This window comes from Calliopsis andreniformis, chromosome 12, assembly GCF_051401765.1.
Source record: "Calliopsis andreniformis isolate RMS-2024a chromosome 12, iyCalAndr_principal, whole genome shotgun sequence".
NCBI lineage: Eukaryota > Metazoa > Arthropoda > Insecta > Hymenoptera > Andrenidae > Calliopsis > Calliopsis andreniformis.
This window is the reverse complement of record NC_135073.1, coordinates 2,715,873-2,732,268: the sequence shown is the minus strand read 5'-3', so window position 1 is coordinate 2,732,268 and position 16,396 is coordinate 2,715,873. Positions and strand designations below refer to the sequence as shown.

Genomic DNA, 16,396 nt, shown 5'->3' with positions numbered 1-16,396 from the left:
CCCTGCGTTTATTCTTTGCCGTAAGATTTAAAGATTAAATGTCCTTATACATTATTGCTTCACTTTCTCTCCAATTTTATGGTGTGTGATGTATTTAATCATAATTAGCCTTACATGGCTTACAATTAGTTATTCTAATTTCAGTTCAAAAGCCTTCCTCTTTCTTAGCTTTGAACAATAAGTATCAAACTGAAATAGTAGAATGTGGTTTAAAAATAGGAAGTACGTAATTGAAAATGAAGAATACTGAGGAAAATTGTTTACAAATGATTGTAGATATAAAAACAGAAAAACTACACTTGAATTGTCAATAAAGACAAGTGAAAGCAAATTATAGAAACAATTCTAAACATTAAAGCAGGATAAAAGTCAAGGATAACGAAAGTGAGTGAACCTCTGTTTGTTGATAAAGGCACCCCGATTACGCCTTAAGTAGTAACTTTAGTAAAAAATGTTTCAGACAGAAGTTGATGGTTACGGAGGGAGGGAATAGTTTGACACAATTAGTTTTTTGTAAATAAATGTATAAAGGATATATGAAGGTCAAGTTCATTTTTTTAAATGGAATCGTTTAAAAAAATTGTTTATAGTGCGGCAACTCTGTGAAAGTTACAACTATAGTGAATATTAGTTGAGATGAAATTTATGTGGTTTGAAGGAGGGAAAATAGTGAAGCATTTGGTTTGCTTCAATCATTTGCATTTTTTAAAACTTCAAGATCATTTTCCATTTTTTAAATGGAAGTGAAAATTTGTTTGGAATGAAATTCACAGTTAGCACTGAAACAAATTTAGTAACATCATTACGATGAACATTAAAGAAAATTAAAAGGTATTTTCTTTTAACTTTCGAATGAAATCGTTTCGAATTACTGCTGAAAAATTGTCGAACTTTAAAGTTGCATAATTTTGTTAAAATTCCTTCAAAATTGTTGCGATAAAAACCGAATTAAAGCTTGAAATTTTACTGTTTGATCTCTTGGATCGATTTTATGTTGGTATCAAAAATTATCTCCTAAAGAGGGAAACAATATACATTGCCTGCATTATTTCAGCAAAATCTTGCAAAATTCTTTCTAATAGATTAGAAACAATAAGCATTACTTGCATTACTATTCTGTAGTAATAACTACAAATATAATACTTTTTATAAATAATAATAGGAATTTCTATATTTCAAATAATCGTTTAAGTGATTCCATACTAAAGAAATAAATTGATATAAATACATACATACATATTCATAACCATCCTTTAATATTTCTAAAATAACAGTATCACAAGCGAGTATTCTATGTCGCTATCCTCAAGAACAAAATTGTAAAATGAAAAATGATATCCAACATTTTCCGCTTCCTTTTTCATAAAATCATTAGCCTCTACTAGAACTCCTTTACTATCTGTGCATCATTAAAAATAAACTTACATAATATCAATCTTATTAACGTAGGATATAAAACATGAAGTGGTTATTACTATTTCTATATAATCTAATGAACATATTTATAGACACTACTATTGACACACAGCACTACTTCTGCGAAAAACGTTTTTATTTGGCACTTCTACATATTTCGAATTTTCAGTCTTTAATTTCTATTGGAATAGAGAAAAACGCACAGACTCATAAAAAAATTAATCATTTCACAAGGACTAATCATTTTCAATATATTCTTCATATGTTTCTCTAATTCCGATCATAATTTATTTCCTTTTATCTAAAATTCTTCTTTGGTTCTTGACGCACTAGCTGTTCAAATTGACCCTTCACAAGCTCCCATGACGTCATCTTATCTGTTTTAATTCCGAATTCTTTACAAGTTTGCTCGAAGGCGTCTAGACAGAGAGGCAAATAGGAATGGTCGACGGTTGGCAGAAGATGATGGACACCGTGCAAGCCAAAATTGGTTAACACGAGGAAGTCGAAATCATCGATCACCTTTCGGTCTCTCACGGCATCCAATTCAAGCAAACCCCAATCGAGATCATTCCTGGAAAAGCAATTGCATCATTTAGTTACATGTATCAAGATTAAGTAAATTTTACAGCGGTTGTGTTTCTTTAGAACTTAAAACTCAATAAATACACATTAAAGGATTGCAAAGTTATCTTATAGTTATACAACGGATTCTTATACATTTATGGAAAACTTGAACCTACAAAAAGATACAGAATTCAAATAATATTCAAAAATATACAAAAACATATGAAAATGTATAAAATATCGAAAACTCTTTATAATATTGCAAGGGTAAAATAAATTTTTAGTTAGGTTTCATTTCCCTAATTGTATTTTAAAAAAATAATAACTTTCGTGAACATCTGTAGTTTATTCAAAAAGAGGTGTATGATTCTATTGAGAAAATTGTAGTTCATGAACTGAATTAAATGAGAAAACATTGGAAATTAAACAAAGGGTGTAATCAAATAGGCATGGTGGGAGTGCCGCCGAACCAAATTCAACTTATTCTTAGTACACACCGATCGATAGGCTCTTCGAAGAAAATCCTTTCTACTAACTTTCAACACAGTACCCCTGTTAAGAGGGTTCTTACAAAGTGAAACGTCATTTACAGTTTAAGTTCCATATTTTTTATTTTACTGACGAGAAATTTATAAGAACAATCAGGAATATTCTCTCTCCTTGAATATATGTTTGTGAATTCGTTCAAAATTTTCAATTGCAAAACTGATTTTTAAGAAACTCAAAAAGTTTAAAAATATTGACTTTGTATTGAAATGATCAAGGTAGGTTATATATTTTTACAATCTAAATGCCATAGTCTAAATAGACACAGATTATACGTATAGTATAGAAAATCAAGAACCAATATAAATTGCTATTTAAGTAAAACAAAAAATATGAAACTTGAACTATAAATGACATTTCACCGTTCACCTATCATCCTAATAACGGCACAGGCTTGAAATTTGACAGAAAGAGTTTTCTTTGAGGGCCCTATCAATTGATGTACACCAAATTTAATTTGGTTTGAGAGCATTTTCACCATGCCGATTCGACTATACCCTTGGAATATTTAAAAAATAGAATATTATCAAATAGAGTATCATGTACATATAGTACATGAACCATCAGGCTAAAAGTAAAGTGATTTTAAAAACAATAATAGAAACACAAACGAAGAAGCTTTTGTTACACGTAGATAATTACTTATTTAGAATTTTATTATGAACGAACCTGTATATGTCACCATCGTGGAAAATATCAGGATGATGATGCGCTGCATTAAAACCGATCATGGAGAATACAAAGCTGCTTGTCATAACGATCAGTAACCAAAATTTCAAAGCAACCAGAAAGTTCGATGCAAATAAGGACATCAAGACAGGAAGAAAGAATGGTACCGCATCACGAAACTCGAATTTACGATATTCGAAGAAAACAGAAAAATACCTGCAACAAGTAAAATTTATCGTTAATTAGTAGCTCCATCATTAATACGTAAATGTATAAACGATTATTATAACTACTTTTATAGTATAAACTGTTATATTCTGAATAATTATACAGGGTGTTTGATTACAGATGGGAAACATTTTAAGGGGTTACCTCCACGTAGAGACCTGCAAGAAACTTACAAATTCTAGAATTGTTTTTAAACAAAAAATCATCAATGAGAACGATGCAAAATGTTTTTCGACTAAAAGATACATAGCTTAGCTATATTATCCTAAATTTTCATGAAGAAATATTATTAACTAAAGGAGATATTGCTGTCGATAAATGTTTTTTTATACATTTGCTACTACACATCCTCTAGCCGTGCATTTAAAAGTAAAAAGCTGAATGAATATTAAATACAGATAAAATTTAGAAGTCCTTAATGTTCTCCGAATTTTAATTTTATATTTTGTTACGAAATAGCAGCCATATAAATTTAAAACATGGAATTTCAATGGAAAAAAGTACTTTTCTTTTATTTTTGAAGTTTTGGAAATAAAATTTTTAAAAATGAAATCGTCAAGGGCTTCTTTTTATTTATCTTCAATATCTATTCAGTTTTGTTTCCAGACGTTTGGACTAGGGAGTATCCACCAACAAACGCATAAAAGAATGTCTTATAGACAGCGACATCTCCTTTATTTAATAGTATTTCATCATGGAAACGTAAAACAATAAAGCTAAGAGATGTATGTATCTTTCAATGAAAAAACATTAGGCATCATGTTCACTGATAGTTTCTTTTTAAAAATAATTCTCGAGCTTGTAAGTTTCCTGCGAATTTCTAGGTGAATATAATCTCTTAATAGTTAATAATTATGTACTTCACAACAACAAAAAATTACAGAAATCTTCAAAAACCAAAATAAATTAAATTCGGTGCCATTGTCGGCATCGTATTTCAAAACGATCAATTCTTTCTTTTTAACTGGCTCATTGTCAGTCACTATCTTCATTGCTTAATTTACTCTGAAGTTCTACTTCAGCTTTAATATCAAATTATTAAATTCGCGTAAGATTGCAGAAACTGAAACCACAAAGGTACTATATAAACGGAGGAATAATTTATAAATTGAGAGACGGGTGTGCGTACACCGATGACACACAGTATTCAAAAAGTTTCAAACATGCAGATACAGGTAGCCTTCTATTGGCCACAGAGCGCAAAGATAATTTCGTAAACGCCGAAGTGAAAATAAGAAATAATATTTAAACCTTTTAACTGCTTGCTCGTAGAACATTAGAGCCCAGAAAAGTGGCATAAGTATTTGACTGAGAAAGCCGCGAACTAGACTCTTCTTCTGGAATAGAAGCCACTCAAAGAATGGTTCAGCTGCATATACCTCATAATCCCAAACAGTATTCGGATAGGTATGATGACTCAATACGTGAGTTATACGCCATTCTTTCGATGACATTGTGGATAAATCAAAATAATACATTCGGAAATTGTTCCTCATGTGGAAATAATTGTGAGCGATTATCGCTGTCCATGCGAGAAAAATTCCTAAAATTAAAAAATCTTTGATTAAACAAAATTTAAGAAAGGATAGAGACCTAGAGACAGATAAGACTGTGGGATTATATTCAGTGTCATGAAAACTATTATATCAATCTGACTTAATTTCATTAAATAATAAACTTAATTTTACACTACAGTTGTTCGTAATTTCATGACTAGTTAACAACAATAATTTTATAGGTGTAAAATGTTTCTGCTACTTGCATTTTTTAAGATAAATTACTGCATAATGAAATAGTAGAAAATCTCTATTAGCGATAATATTTTCAGTGTGTGTTCTAAGTTTTACAAACTCATTGTTGATAGCAAGATTCAGAATTATAGCAAATGACAGAGGTGGAACTAGAAACTTTTCAAAACCTGTAATCTGCTTTATCAAATACGTAATTGAGCTCAATTTTTTTTATCAAAACGTTAATAATAGTTTATTTGAAACGCGTTATAAATAAAATCACTTTTTGATTCTATGTGCTAATGCTAATCCAGTGAATGAATTTTTAGTTAATTAACATCTATCGTTCATTAACAATTCTCAGTAAAATAATACCTAAGAGTTTTAAATTTCTAGATCAATAAGTCTATGGACTTACGTCACACAAAAATTTGTAAAATAATCAATTTATTCTTATAGCTTTTCTGTACTGTTACTATAATAAGCTTATAAAGGTTTAATAGAAAATGGAAAATTTAAAATTACGATTAATCACTGGTACGTGCCAGCGCTTACATAAATAATATCTCCAAAGGAAAGCATATCTGGACTTGATTCATGAATTAGTTCAAAGTATTATTCATCGAAACAATAACGTTTTGTTGTTCTTTTAACAGTTTTTTAGAGATATCAAGGTCAGGTTCTTTTTTTAAAATGGAACCACCCCTTTTTAAACATCTATAATGATAGTCCCTTTCATTAGAAATTCAATAACTATATTTATTCAAGGTCATTCAAGGTCACGAACAGAGAAAACGTAAACGCAAGAATCCAGCGACTAATGAAGACACTGAAATAAATATCCGTTTTCTATATTCTATATTTCCATAGCTGAAATCCAATGTGAGTACGAGAAAAATTACCTGAGAAGCAGGCATCAGTCAAAGTAGCGTAATACAAATTCTCGCCTGACATAAATTTCATCCGTTTCACATATCGCTACATCAGAAATTACACGGAAGTAATTTTCAGAATCGAATTAATTTTTGTCAATGGGGATTGCAGCAAACTCGTTCATTTTTTTCTAATACAATGTATCGACGTAAACGGTCATCATTTCAAACATTTATGAAACACAGGTATTCCGTTTTCATATTTTAAATCTTATATGTTTTCTGTATCCGTGATCTTGAATGACCTTGAATAATAATAGTCACTAAATTCCTAGTGGAAGGGTTTACCATTGTAGGTGTTTGAAAAAAGGTGGTTTCATTCAAAAAAATGGAGGTGACTTTAATAACTCTAAAAAAATGAAAAAAAAAAAAAATTTTTTTAGCATTGTATGAGCTCCATTGAACCATTCAACTTTGTCCTTAAGACATTTGATGTATCTTTGGAAAACAACTAAGATATTTGGGGTGCAAACGTTAGGTGACTCACCCTGTATACCTGTGTACCTTTTTTTAACTTTCTCGAGTAAAAACATTAATAAAAAAAGCACTCCTTTACTCATTTTCTAACACTTAAAGTAATCTAACACTGTTATTGAAACAGATATTACAATATAGATATCAGAAACATTACAATCAATGAATTGGTCTCCAAATAGAGTGTGTACAAACTTAAAGAAACAATTTTGGTGATTTCAAATCTCTTTAATTTTCAATTATAAAATTTTTTAGTGAATTATTTTCGGAATTTCATAGTCACACTTCGTGTACTGGCTTCCATTGATAGTTATTACTAGACTTCAGATTTTTATGCAAATTTTCATTTTCATAAATACAACTAAAAGAATGAAACTTAAGTACAGATTTTGGTCACTTTCAAAAATAATATTATACCGTATGCTTTATATAGGTATTTTGTATCTTTTCACAAATTATGTGTATTCTGTACTATTTTAACTTCAATTTCTAATAAATGCATAAACACTCGCAGCCTAGTTACTGACCTGCAGGAATAATGATTAGATGAGACTGTGTGGAGACTGCGGCGAGACTAAGAAGAATAGTTGTAGTAAAGACAGAATCGGCAATTAAATTTGTTTTTTTCGAAGGTCGATGAAAATCAACATCTTTCAAGGCTTCTGCAGCACGTTTCTTGAATGTTTTGAAAAATCCATTCGGTTCAATTGTTAATGGGACGGATCGTGGCATAGTTGCATCTTTTATGTAATACTTGGGTAATAAATTTGCAGCCTTATCAGTTATATGATGTGACTGAAAACAAAAAAGCTCGTTTAAAACAAAATATCAGCAACAAAATGTACAGTTAGCCTAAAATTGTTATTGCTAATATACAGAATTAGGTTTAAGTTACGAAAATTGGCAACCTAGTTGCAATATCTTATAGACAAGTAGCTTATTATCAAAAGAAAACATTTTTTATGTTTGGAGCTGGGAAAGGAGATATTTGAGAAAAATTTTTTCACCAGTAGTATTTTTTTATAGTGTGCTAAATATTTAATAGAATAAAATTTTCTCTAACTTCAACCTCCTTTGAAACATGGTATCTCATATTCGATAATCATCTCAAAATTCGATAATCATCTCAAGATTCGAAAATAAGAATCTCAAAATTCGATAATCCATTAGAAATATAAAGCGAAATAGACGCCTGCATACACGCAGAATTTAGTCATCGATTTTTTGGTATTTTTGGACATAGGAGACCGCAAAACGTAGAAAAATTTTAAAAACCGGGAGGAGAGAATCAAAATTTGACTGGCAGTAATATCTTCCCGTCTGTTCTATTATAACAGTCAAGAAAGCGAAAAAAATTAGATACTAAGATGCGTAGGATGTAACGAGGAAATTTGTTTTCTAATAGTGTAAAAAACTTCTCTTTAGTCTTCAAATTAAGCTTAGATTTTGCTGAAACAATGTCTAAGCTGTTGCAACAATCTTAAAGTTTTAATTTTATATTTTCTTAAATACATTTTAAAAAGTATATCTATTTATTAATTTTGTTATATGTTTAGGGTACGTATTGATCTCTTATATTTTGTTTCAAAATAGAATTTATATTGAGAAGTATGAAGTTAAAACTTATTAAGCTTCTACATTATTTAAAACTGTTTGCGGACTTACCATCTTTTTTGAATCAACCATGAAAGAAATTACCAAATTTTATAAAATCGGAAAAGGAGAACAAATGTTTGTCAAATCAATAAAAATGTCTAATAATTTTTTAATGGTTTGTGACACTTAAAAAAATTTGTTGATCAAATTCAAATTGTGACCGTTTAAATGCCATTATACGGCACCACTTGTATTCACAATTAGGGATCATAAATAACAAAAGAAAAATAACTTGTGTACATTTTTCATAGTTGGTTTGATTTAATTTCTTCTTCTTTTTGAAATTTGGAATGATCTTAAATGTTGCATTAGTTTGAATTTCGTAGTGCTAAAACAATCAGTTACCTCAAAAACTTCTGTAATATCAGTTCCCTTGGTAAGACGAATCCATTCTTCTCCTCCTGGGTGAAACTTGGCAAATTTTTCCAAATCGTATAAACCATTCCTGATCCTCCATAGTCCCTCTGCACCATCGATTTTCCTTCTTCCTTCAATGAAACCATATGGAGTTTTAAACGCTACATCTCTACCAGGAAGATATTCTAGACCTGGTATTGAGCTTTCCAGTTTCTTCATTGCACGGTTGCTTCAGCGTCTTCTGTAAACAAAATAATAGCATTGTGAAAATACGTGGATACGTTGAAATAGTAATATAAATGAGATATTTAACAAATTTCTTATTTTATCCAGAACGAAAAGATATTTCTTTGAAGGAATTTATGAATTTTTATAGTAATTGTGTTTCCTTTGATACTGCTGTACAAATTTGCATATCAATTGTACTAAGTTTACTAATTATAAAATATTCGCTGAAACCATTAAGCATTAAAATTTGTGAATTCTAAAAAAATAATTGTTATAAATTATTAATGAGGATATATAAGTATACATTGTTAATGAATGAATTGTTAAATACACTTGAATGAATGAAAGAAAAATGATTATACTATGTTTGCATATATATTTATACATATACATAGTACATGAGTCACATACATGTATTTTATGTATCTACAGTTATAGACTAATTCGCATTAACCCCTTAACGCTAGCATATTATGGTCTAAAAAATACTGTGCAAATGAAAATGAAAAGTATTATTTCTTCTAAATTAAATGACATACAGTTATTTAGAAGAATTTTCCTAAATGGATCCACAAAAAAAATGGATGTCCGTACGAAAGATGGAGTCCGTCACTGAGAGGTTAATATTCAGAATATTCACACATTGCGATGTTTGAGAGTTTATTGCTATAAGTTTTTACTTATAATGGTGTTAACAAACTGACTGTTTTTTAGTCTAATAAAACGTGCACTCTAGTTAATAGAAAGATATATTTTATTTATTTAATATATTTGAATAAGGATAGAGTAGAGTGGGAACAAAAGTAATGGCGTAATGAAAGTAACAAGCCTCCTCCGCAGTTCCACAAACATTTCTTTTACACAGTTACGTGTGTATAGTCACGTTTCTTTTATTTTATCAATTAGAGCTGAGCAGTAACACCCATTTCAAGTGGTCGAACTGAATTTATGTATTTAGATCATCCAGATAGGTTTCTGTTCTTTTCGTTTATTTTTTTTTGTTAATATTCATAGTTATACTATAAATATTGAGCCAACCATTGGCCACAGTGTTCTTAGATAATGTCTTTATAAGTTCTTGTATTTGTCTTCGGTAAGTCTTTTGCAGTTTATAGAATGTAACATTTTTATTTTGAAAAACGCGAGTGGAGACCGAAGTAACACATCACTGTGGGGATATGCTATTAGCAACATGTTACTGTTCACATGAAAATTCAACGTGTACATATTGGTACAGAACAATGAAAAAACAAGGCAAACAAAATAGCATACAGGATAGGAATTCTTCAGATAATACATATCTAGTTTGAAGTCTGGTTTAGTCTTTTAGTGAAGGCTGCTTAAGAAAAAAGTGGATCCCTTAAATTGTAAGAGCTGGCCTCATGAAGGCTTCACGTTGAGTGATCTTTATTACGTCTATTATAATTGTAATTTGGAATATAATAAAAAATATTAAATCAATACGCAAAGAAACGTACGAAGCTAGTTATGCTTTTTATCTTTCGTTATTTAAAATATATTTCTTTTTATTATTACTTAAAATACGTTTATTTAAATACTTGCTTCTATCGTCTTTTATAATAAAATGTTCTATTATTGCATTGGAAAAAATATTTTTACTTAATCTTCTTTGAGACAATTAGCGATACTATTTTCTCCATAGAAAGGTGCTTTCATCCTTACCCTCTAAGATGAAAGTAACAATGACAGTAACTCCGGAAAGCTATTATAGGTCCTTGACTACTTATCACGTAAGGCTAAAATGTGGATCAAATGATAGACCAATACCTAAACATACTTTCTTAAGGCATACGTTTCCTCTTTATATCTTTAAAAAGCAATTGGCAACTAAATCAAAATAAAAAAATATTAGTTTTGTCCCAGTTCTCTCCTATAGCAGGAATTATATTATATTTCGAATGCAGAATACCAGACCATCCTAAAATGAAACATGGCAGAAATCTGAACGTTTGAGAGTTCACTTTAATAGTAGAAGTGGGTGAATTAATTTCTGTTGATGAAATATTAAGTAAAAAAAAAAATTAATCATTTTGGAAAAAAATTGATTTGAATGTGTGGCAAATATGAATAACCGTGATAATTTTAAATTTTATCAAAACACTGATCTAAAAATATAAACCAACAATCGTTCACGAATATTTATACATAGTACTTATATAGTTACTTAAAACCATTACGCGTATAGTTACTTAAAATCATTACATTTAACAAAGGAACGAGTTATGAAGTTATACACAGTAAGCACACGTACATATGTATATTATCAAAATATGCCAAATTTTATTGCCAATTCGTATGAAAACAACGATAGTATGTTCCATGTTTCATAATGTTTTCCGAAAATCTTTTAAGCTGCGCGACTAAAAAAATTTGTATATTCAGAGGTAAATACTATTGCTATTTATCATCACTGCGCAGTGCTTAGGCGTACGTTTGTCTTTCCTCTTTATCTGGTACATAAAGATAGACCGGCAACGAAATAATTTTGATAAAATGTTTCCAATTTTTTATAAGTAGTAAGGTCCCGTTTATCATTTGCAGAAGAAAGTTATTTGACCTGTTTACAACTGAATTATAAACAAGCATTACTTAAGATTTGATTGCGAAAACGTGAGGTTCTTTGGAATATTTGGTGCTATCTTGGACTTTCTATCGGTAAAAATATACATACAATAAATGCTGCCAACGCTCGGAGATTTTCCAATTAAACTAATCATCTTGTACTGATAAATCACAAACAAATAATTGTCAATTATTATTAATTAATACGTAGTAAACGGTAAATATTTATGTGAATTCTTATTTTTATAAATACAATTAGATAAGTTGTATCTAATTGAAATTTGATTCATCTTCAAAATACCATAAATTATAAAATATATTTAACTTTCAATATTTTGCACATTTTTATATGTTATATGAATTCTGTTCTTTTCTGAACACTGAAATTTCGCATAATTGTATCAAGATCCGCAGTCTAGTAATTAGTTTTTGATTTGACATGTATGTAAGTATTTTGTGACATGAGTATACGTCAACTTAACATTTCATTAATAAATTATTTTAATTTAACCACAAACTCAGAAGAAATAAGAATAAGTATATAGAATTGCATTTCTATAAATCAAATAAAATAAAAAAGTAATTGTCGAATAAAATAAAAAATACGATAAAAAAGGAATAGCTTGCGATCGCGTGCACTCAGAAGAAATGCACAAACAATACGTTCGATAAATATACTTGTAAAAGTACAATGACAGTTACTGATAAACCATAAAGTAATGCTATCCGTTTGTTAACTAAATGTTATCTCGTTTTATGACGATACAATTACACAGCAAAAAATGGATCCTTTTCGATCCACAAAAAACTGTAAAGATGGAAAGTAAGTATAATTTGAGACATACATATAGTACCCTGCATTTAGATAAGAATATAACGGCAGATGAATATTTAATTAACACGTTGACCGCCGCGCCGAAATCACATGTTTTGCTCAGGATGCCACGAAAGTATTTTTATTATTCTAAGCATATAATGGCAAAATAATAATAAATATGGTTATATGAGTCAACTCGTACCCATGAGGCGTTTATCTTGCTGGTGGCCACGGGTGACCACCGTGGCGCCTTGGTGCACTCGATGACACTTGATAACTATTTTGGAATATTTATTTATGCCATGGATATTTACGACGCTTGTACAATGTGGTACATATCTATCCAAAGAATATTACGGCATGAAATGCAAAAGAAAAAAGGGCTAGCATACCTGGTGCGAAAATTTTGCAAAGTTTGTTACCCAACAAAATTTTGCAAGTTTTGGAATAAAGATTGCTAAAAATCGGATCAAGAAGGTTACCACATATTGCCCAAATTGTATTAACCAGCCGCAACTATGTTTAAAATACTTTGGACTTTGGATACTGGAAGATTTGATAAAAATTAATCTTTCATCTTTGATCTTCTAATAAAAATGAATTGCTGAATAGTGCACATTTTATTTCAAAGCATTCTCTAATTAACGGTGATATTCAAAATTCATTAACTGTCAATGTTCATTCAATTTTTATAATTAGAAATATTTGAAGCACTCCAGTCACTGACAACCACCATGGCGCGAAAGGAAAAACCATCTGCGGTCACACATGACCACCGTAGCGGTCAACGTGTTAAAGAAGGACACGTGTTTTAAAATTTATTCAGTGTTATTCAGTTTCTAAGGAAATATACCTGACAAGTAGTACCAACTGAAGTGAAATATTATTTCGACGAAGAATGACGTGTTTTTAGCAACAGAGTGTCACGGAAAACAATTTTTTGTGCTTGTATATAAAAACAATTGCGGTTGAAGTCTTATTGCTGCGCACTTTGACCCCGAGACGATATCCTACTTCAGCAGTTGGAAATCGTACATTGTTACAGAAATATATGCATACATATACTTATTCATGAAAATAAAGATAGATATTAATATACATACATATAAATGTCACGTTTATTAGATAAGTCTTATCACTTCACGTGAAATGAATGTATACCAGTTGATGAAAATATTTATCTTAATCACTCAACTTTTTATCAAATTTGAATCCTACTAGACTAATTCGAAAATACTGTCAGATTCTTTGGAAAAAATAATCAATTATCATTAATTACTTGATTTTAAAAAATGGATTCTAACAGTCACAGAAGACTGAAGAAGCCATGGACAATACATAGAAAGTTAACAAAAAAATTAGTTATAACCATTTAATTTCAAACATTACAATTATCGTTACGATTACCTGAAATAATTCCTGAACCAACAGGCGAAATTATTTGCGTTGTGACGTTTAAAAAGGTACAAACAGTTCACTGTACGAAAGAGCAAATATGCAACAAAGTATACTTTTCAAGGAATTAATAATAGTGAATCGACAATTTATTAACTAACTCTATAAATTTTTCTAACTAACTTTCTGTTGAAAATTTTCGAATTTTTCTATTATTGATATAAAAGAACTAGATCCTGGAAGTCATGGGGTGCAATCGCAGAAAATCGGTAATAGCATACCTACATGTACCAATAAATGAACTATTTATTAATACTTTAACCCATTCGAGTTAATCCAGCATCTAACCTTGTAGTATTCAACCAAAACGACGAATAACACGCCGTGTGTGTAATATAATAAAAACAGTAAAATTTCGGTCCCTGAGGTTCGTCTTATAAGAAATCTTTCATCTCGAATGGGTTAAGGACCAAAGACAAAAATTTATGTCTGTGTCACTCAGGGTCGGTTCTAAAAGTTGTGCAGTCGCGTGCACTTTAAAGAATAAAAATAGTTTATATTTTCTGAATCTCTATTTACAATGAAAATTAAACAAAAATAACATAACAAGTTTTACTATAAAAACATTCAACAATTCGATTTCTCAACATCTCTATATATCTTATATCTTGTTTTAAACCACATAACCAAAAGCATAGACAGTTGGAATTTAGAGACATTAATATAACGTTTTACACAATAATTAATTTACTGTGTCAAATGTTGTTGATGAATTGTCAAACAAGAAAGCCAGCAGCGTACAGTTCTAACTTATTATTTGAATAAAATGAAAATAAATACACGAAACACTTTTACGGATTGTTTTACCTCTTATTTTATTCTTGTTGATTCCATGTAACTATCATAAAAACATACTATAAATCTACTCGTAATTTACATAGATAGGCTGGGGTGGTCAAACGTTTCTAGCACGCAGGCAGCTAAAAGATTAGAACCGGCCCTGGTTTGATTTATATCGCAAAATATACTGCGAGCAACGCTAAGTTTGAAAGAAACCATACCGGTCCTTAAATTGTTAAGTAAACCGCTAAAACTTTCCTCCATTTAAAGCCATTTACAAAAGATAAACATCGTTTTCTGTATCACCATTGCTTTTTTACAATTCAGGGAATCCCAAAACAGGTATATTATGTATAACTAATCAGAAACAAGTATAACGGAGTTCTTAAGACATATTCAAGCCATTTCTAAATAATACCCTTGAATAAGTCACTTTAAAAATATCGTTCGCTTTTTTTGCAAATTCATGCCTCGATGGACAACCCTAAAACCAAACATAGAGTTCATCTAATCCATTACTTCAACCATTAAATAAAGTTATAAAGCATTTGCTATAAAATAAGAACTATTTTTATGATAATTATTTAAATCGTTAAAAGCATTTTGTGCTAATGATTATAATTAGTAACATTGCATTTATTTAATTCATTTTTCTAGATATACATGTATTGGAGAAAATCAACTGATACTTCTCTAAGAAGATTTAACTGTAAAAATTGTTCAAGTTTTTAACCTACTATGAAATTTTGTTCAAGTTTAAATTTAACGCAATGGAATAGCATTAAAGGTTCCTTTGAAGTCAATTAGGATTCTAGGCAGAAGTAGATTTCTAAATGCAATATTAAATTTTAAATATTTTGTATAATAATAAATATACTGCACAGTTTTATGCAAATGCAAATTTCCATAAATATGATTAAAATAATGGAAACTAAGTACAAATTTGTTTCATTTTCCAAATATTAAAACGTATAGGTACTTAACTTTTGATCAGTTTTAAATACAAAGATACAAAAGAGTTTCCTATAAAGATCCTCAGTCTAGTGATAAAATTTGAGTTACTGATTCTATCCATATATGATTCTGATTGTGAACATAAAATAGTTTGCAACCAATATTGAAACTCGTATCTGTGCCTATTCTTAACTGACATAAACAGTCAATCAGATTGAACACTGTCTGGTTAAATTACAAAATAATAACTGATTTGCTTTAACTACTTATCCGGATTATAAAATATTATTAATTCAAAAACAACGAAAAATTCTTATTTAGAGTACCTACATATTTAAATTCAATAAAAGTGTATTAACCCTTTAGAATAAATGACGCAATTTTGCCGACTGACAATTTACGAAAACCAGTTCAAGGACGCATTAAAACCATGAAGTTACATTCTGATCAACACAAGATAAGTGCAGTATCCATGAACCTGTACCTCGCAGTCACACCTGGTTCTGCGTGACCACAATTGAAGTGCGTGCCAGTCAGACACATGTTTCAATTGTTTACGCAACAACAAAGAACGCGACGATTCAAATTGTAAGAAAACAAGCTGATTTCTCTTTGCGCAAGAAAATTCCAAATGTTAATAACTATGTTAGTCGAATTTATATAAGTCCAAAATTAATTTAGACACTTGCTCTGCTAACGAGATAGTAACGTAAAAACAGTTGTTTCTACGCTTTGTTTATGATTTTATAAACAGACTTTCCAGATAAAAGTGGTAAAATAAATCGATACTTTATCACTGTCTTACGTTACAAATAATCTTTTCATAAAGATTAAAACAGCTAACAATGAATATTGCTGACACTCACGTAACTGAATTCTTGATCAAATCTTTTATATCTATAATATCATAAATATTGCGTTACACCGTTCGTATCACTTAATGTCCTCCTCCCATTTGATAAATTTTATCAATGAATTTCACTCTAAATAATGGTCAAATTTTT

General features: G+C 29.8%; 1 protein-coding gene across 1 annotated transcript; it reads right to left on the bottom strand.

Annotated features, from left to right (window-relative positions):
* Nucleotides 1-1,233: 1,233 nt before the first annotated feature.
* Cyt-b5-r (Cytochrome b5-related) lies at nt 1,234-16,396 on the bottom strand. The gene is made up of 6 exons (XM_076388587.1): nt 16,259-16,396; nt 8,564-8,816; nt 7,090-7,357; nt 4,678-4,969; nt 3,199-3,414; nt 1,234-1,990 (listed from the first exon to the last, which is right to left on the bottom strand). Exons 2-6 carry the CDS (start codon nt 8,792-8,794, stop codon nt 1,714-1,716), a joined length of 1,284 nt encoding a protein of 427 aa, XP_076244702.1. The 5' UTR covers nt 8,795-8,816; nt 16,259-16,396; the 3' UTR covers nt 1,234-1,713.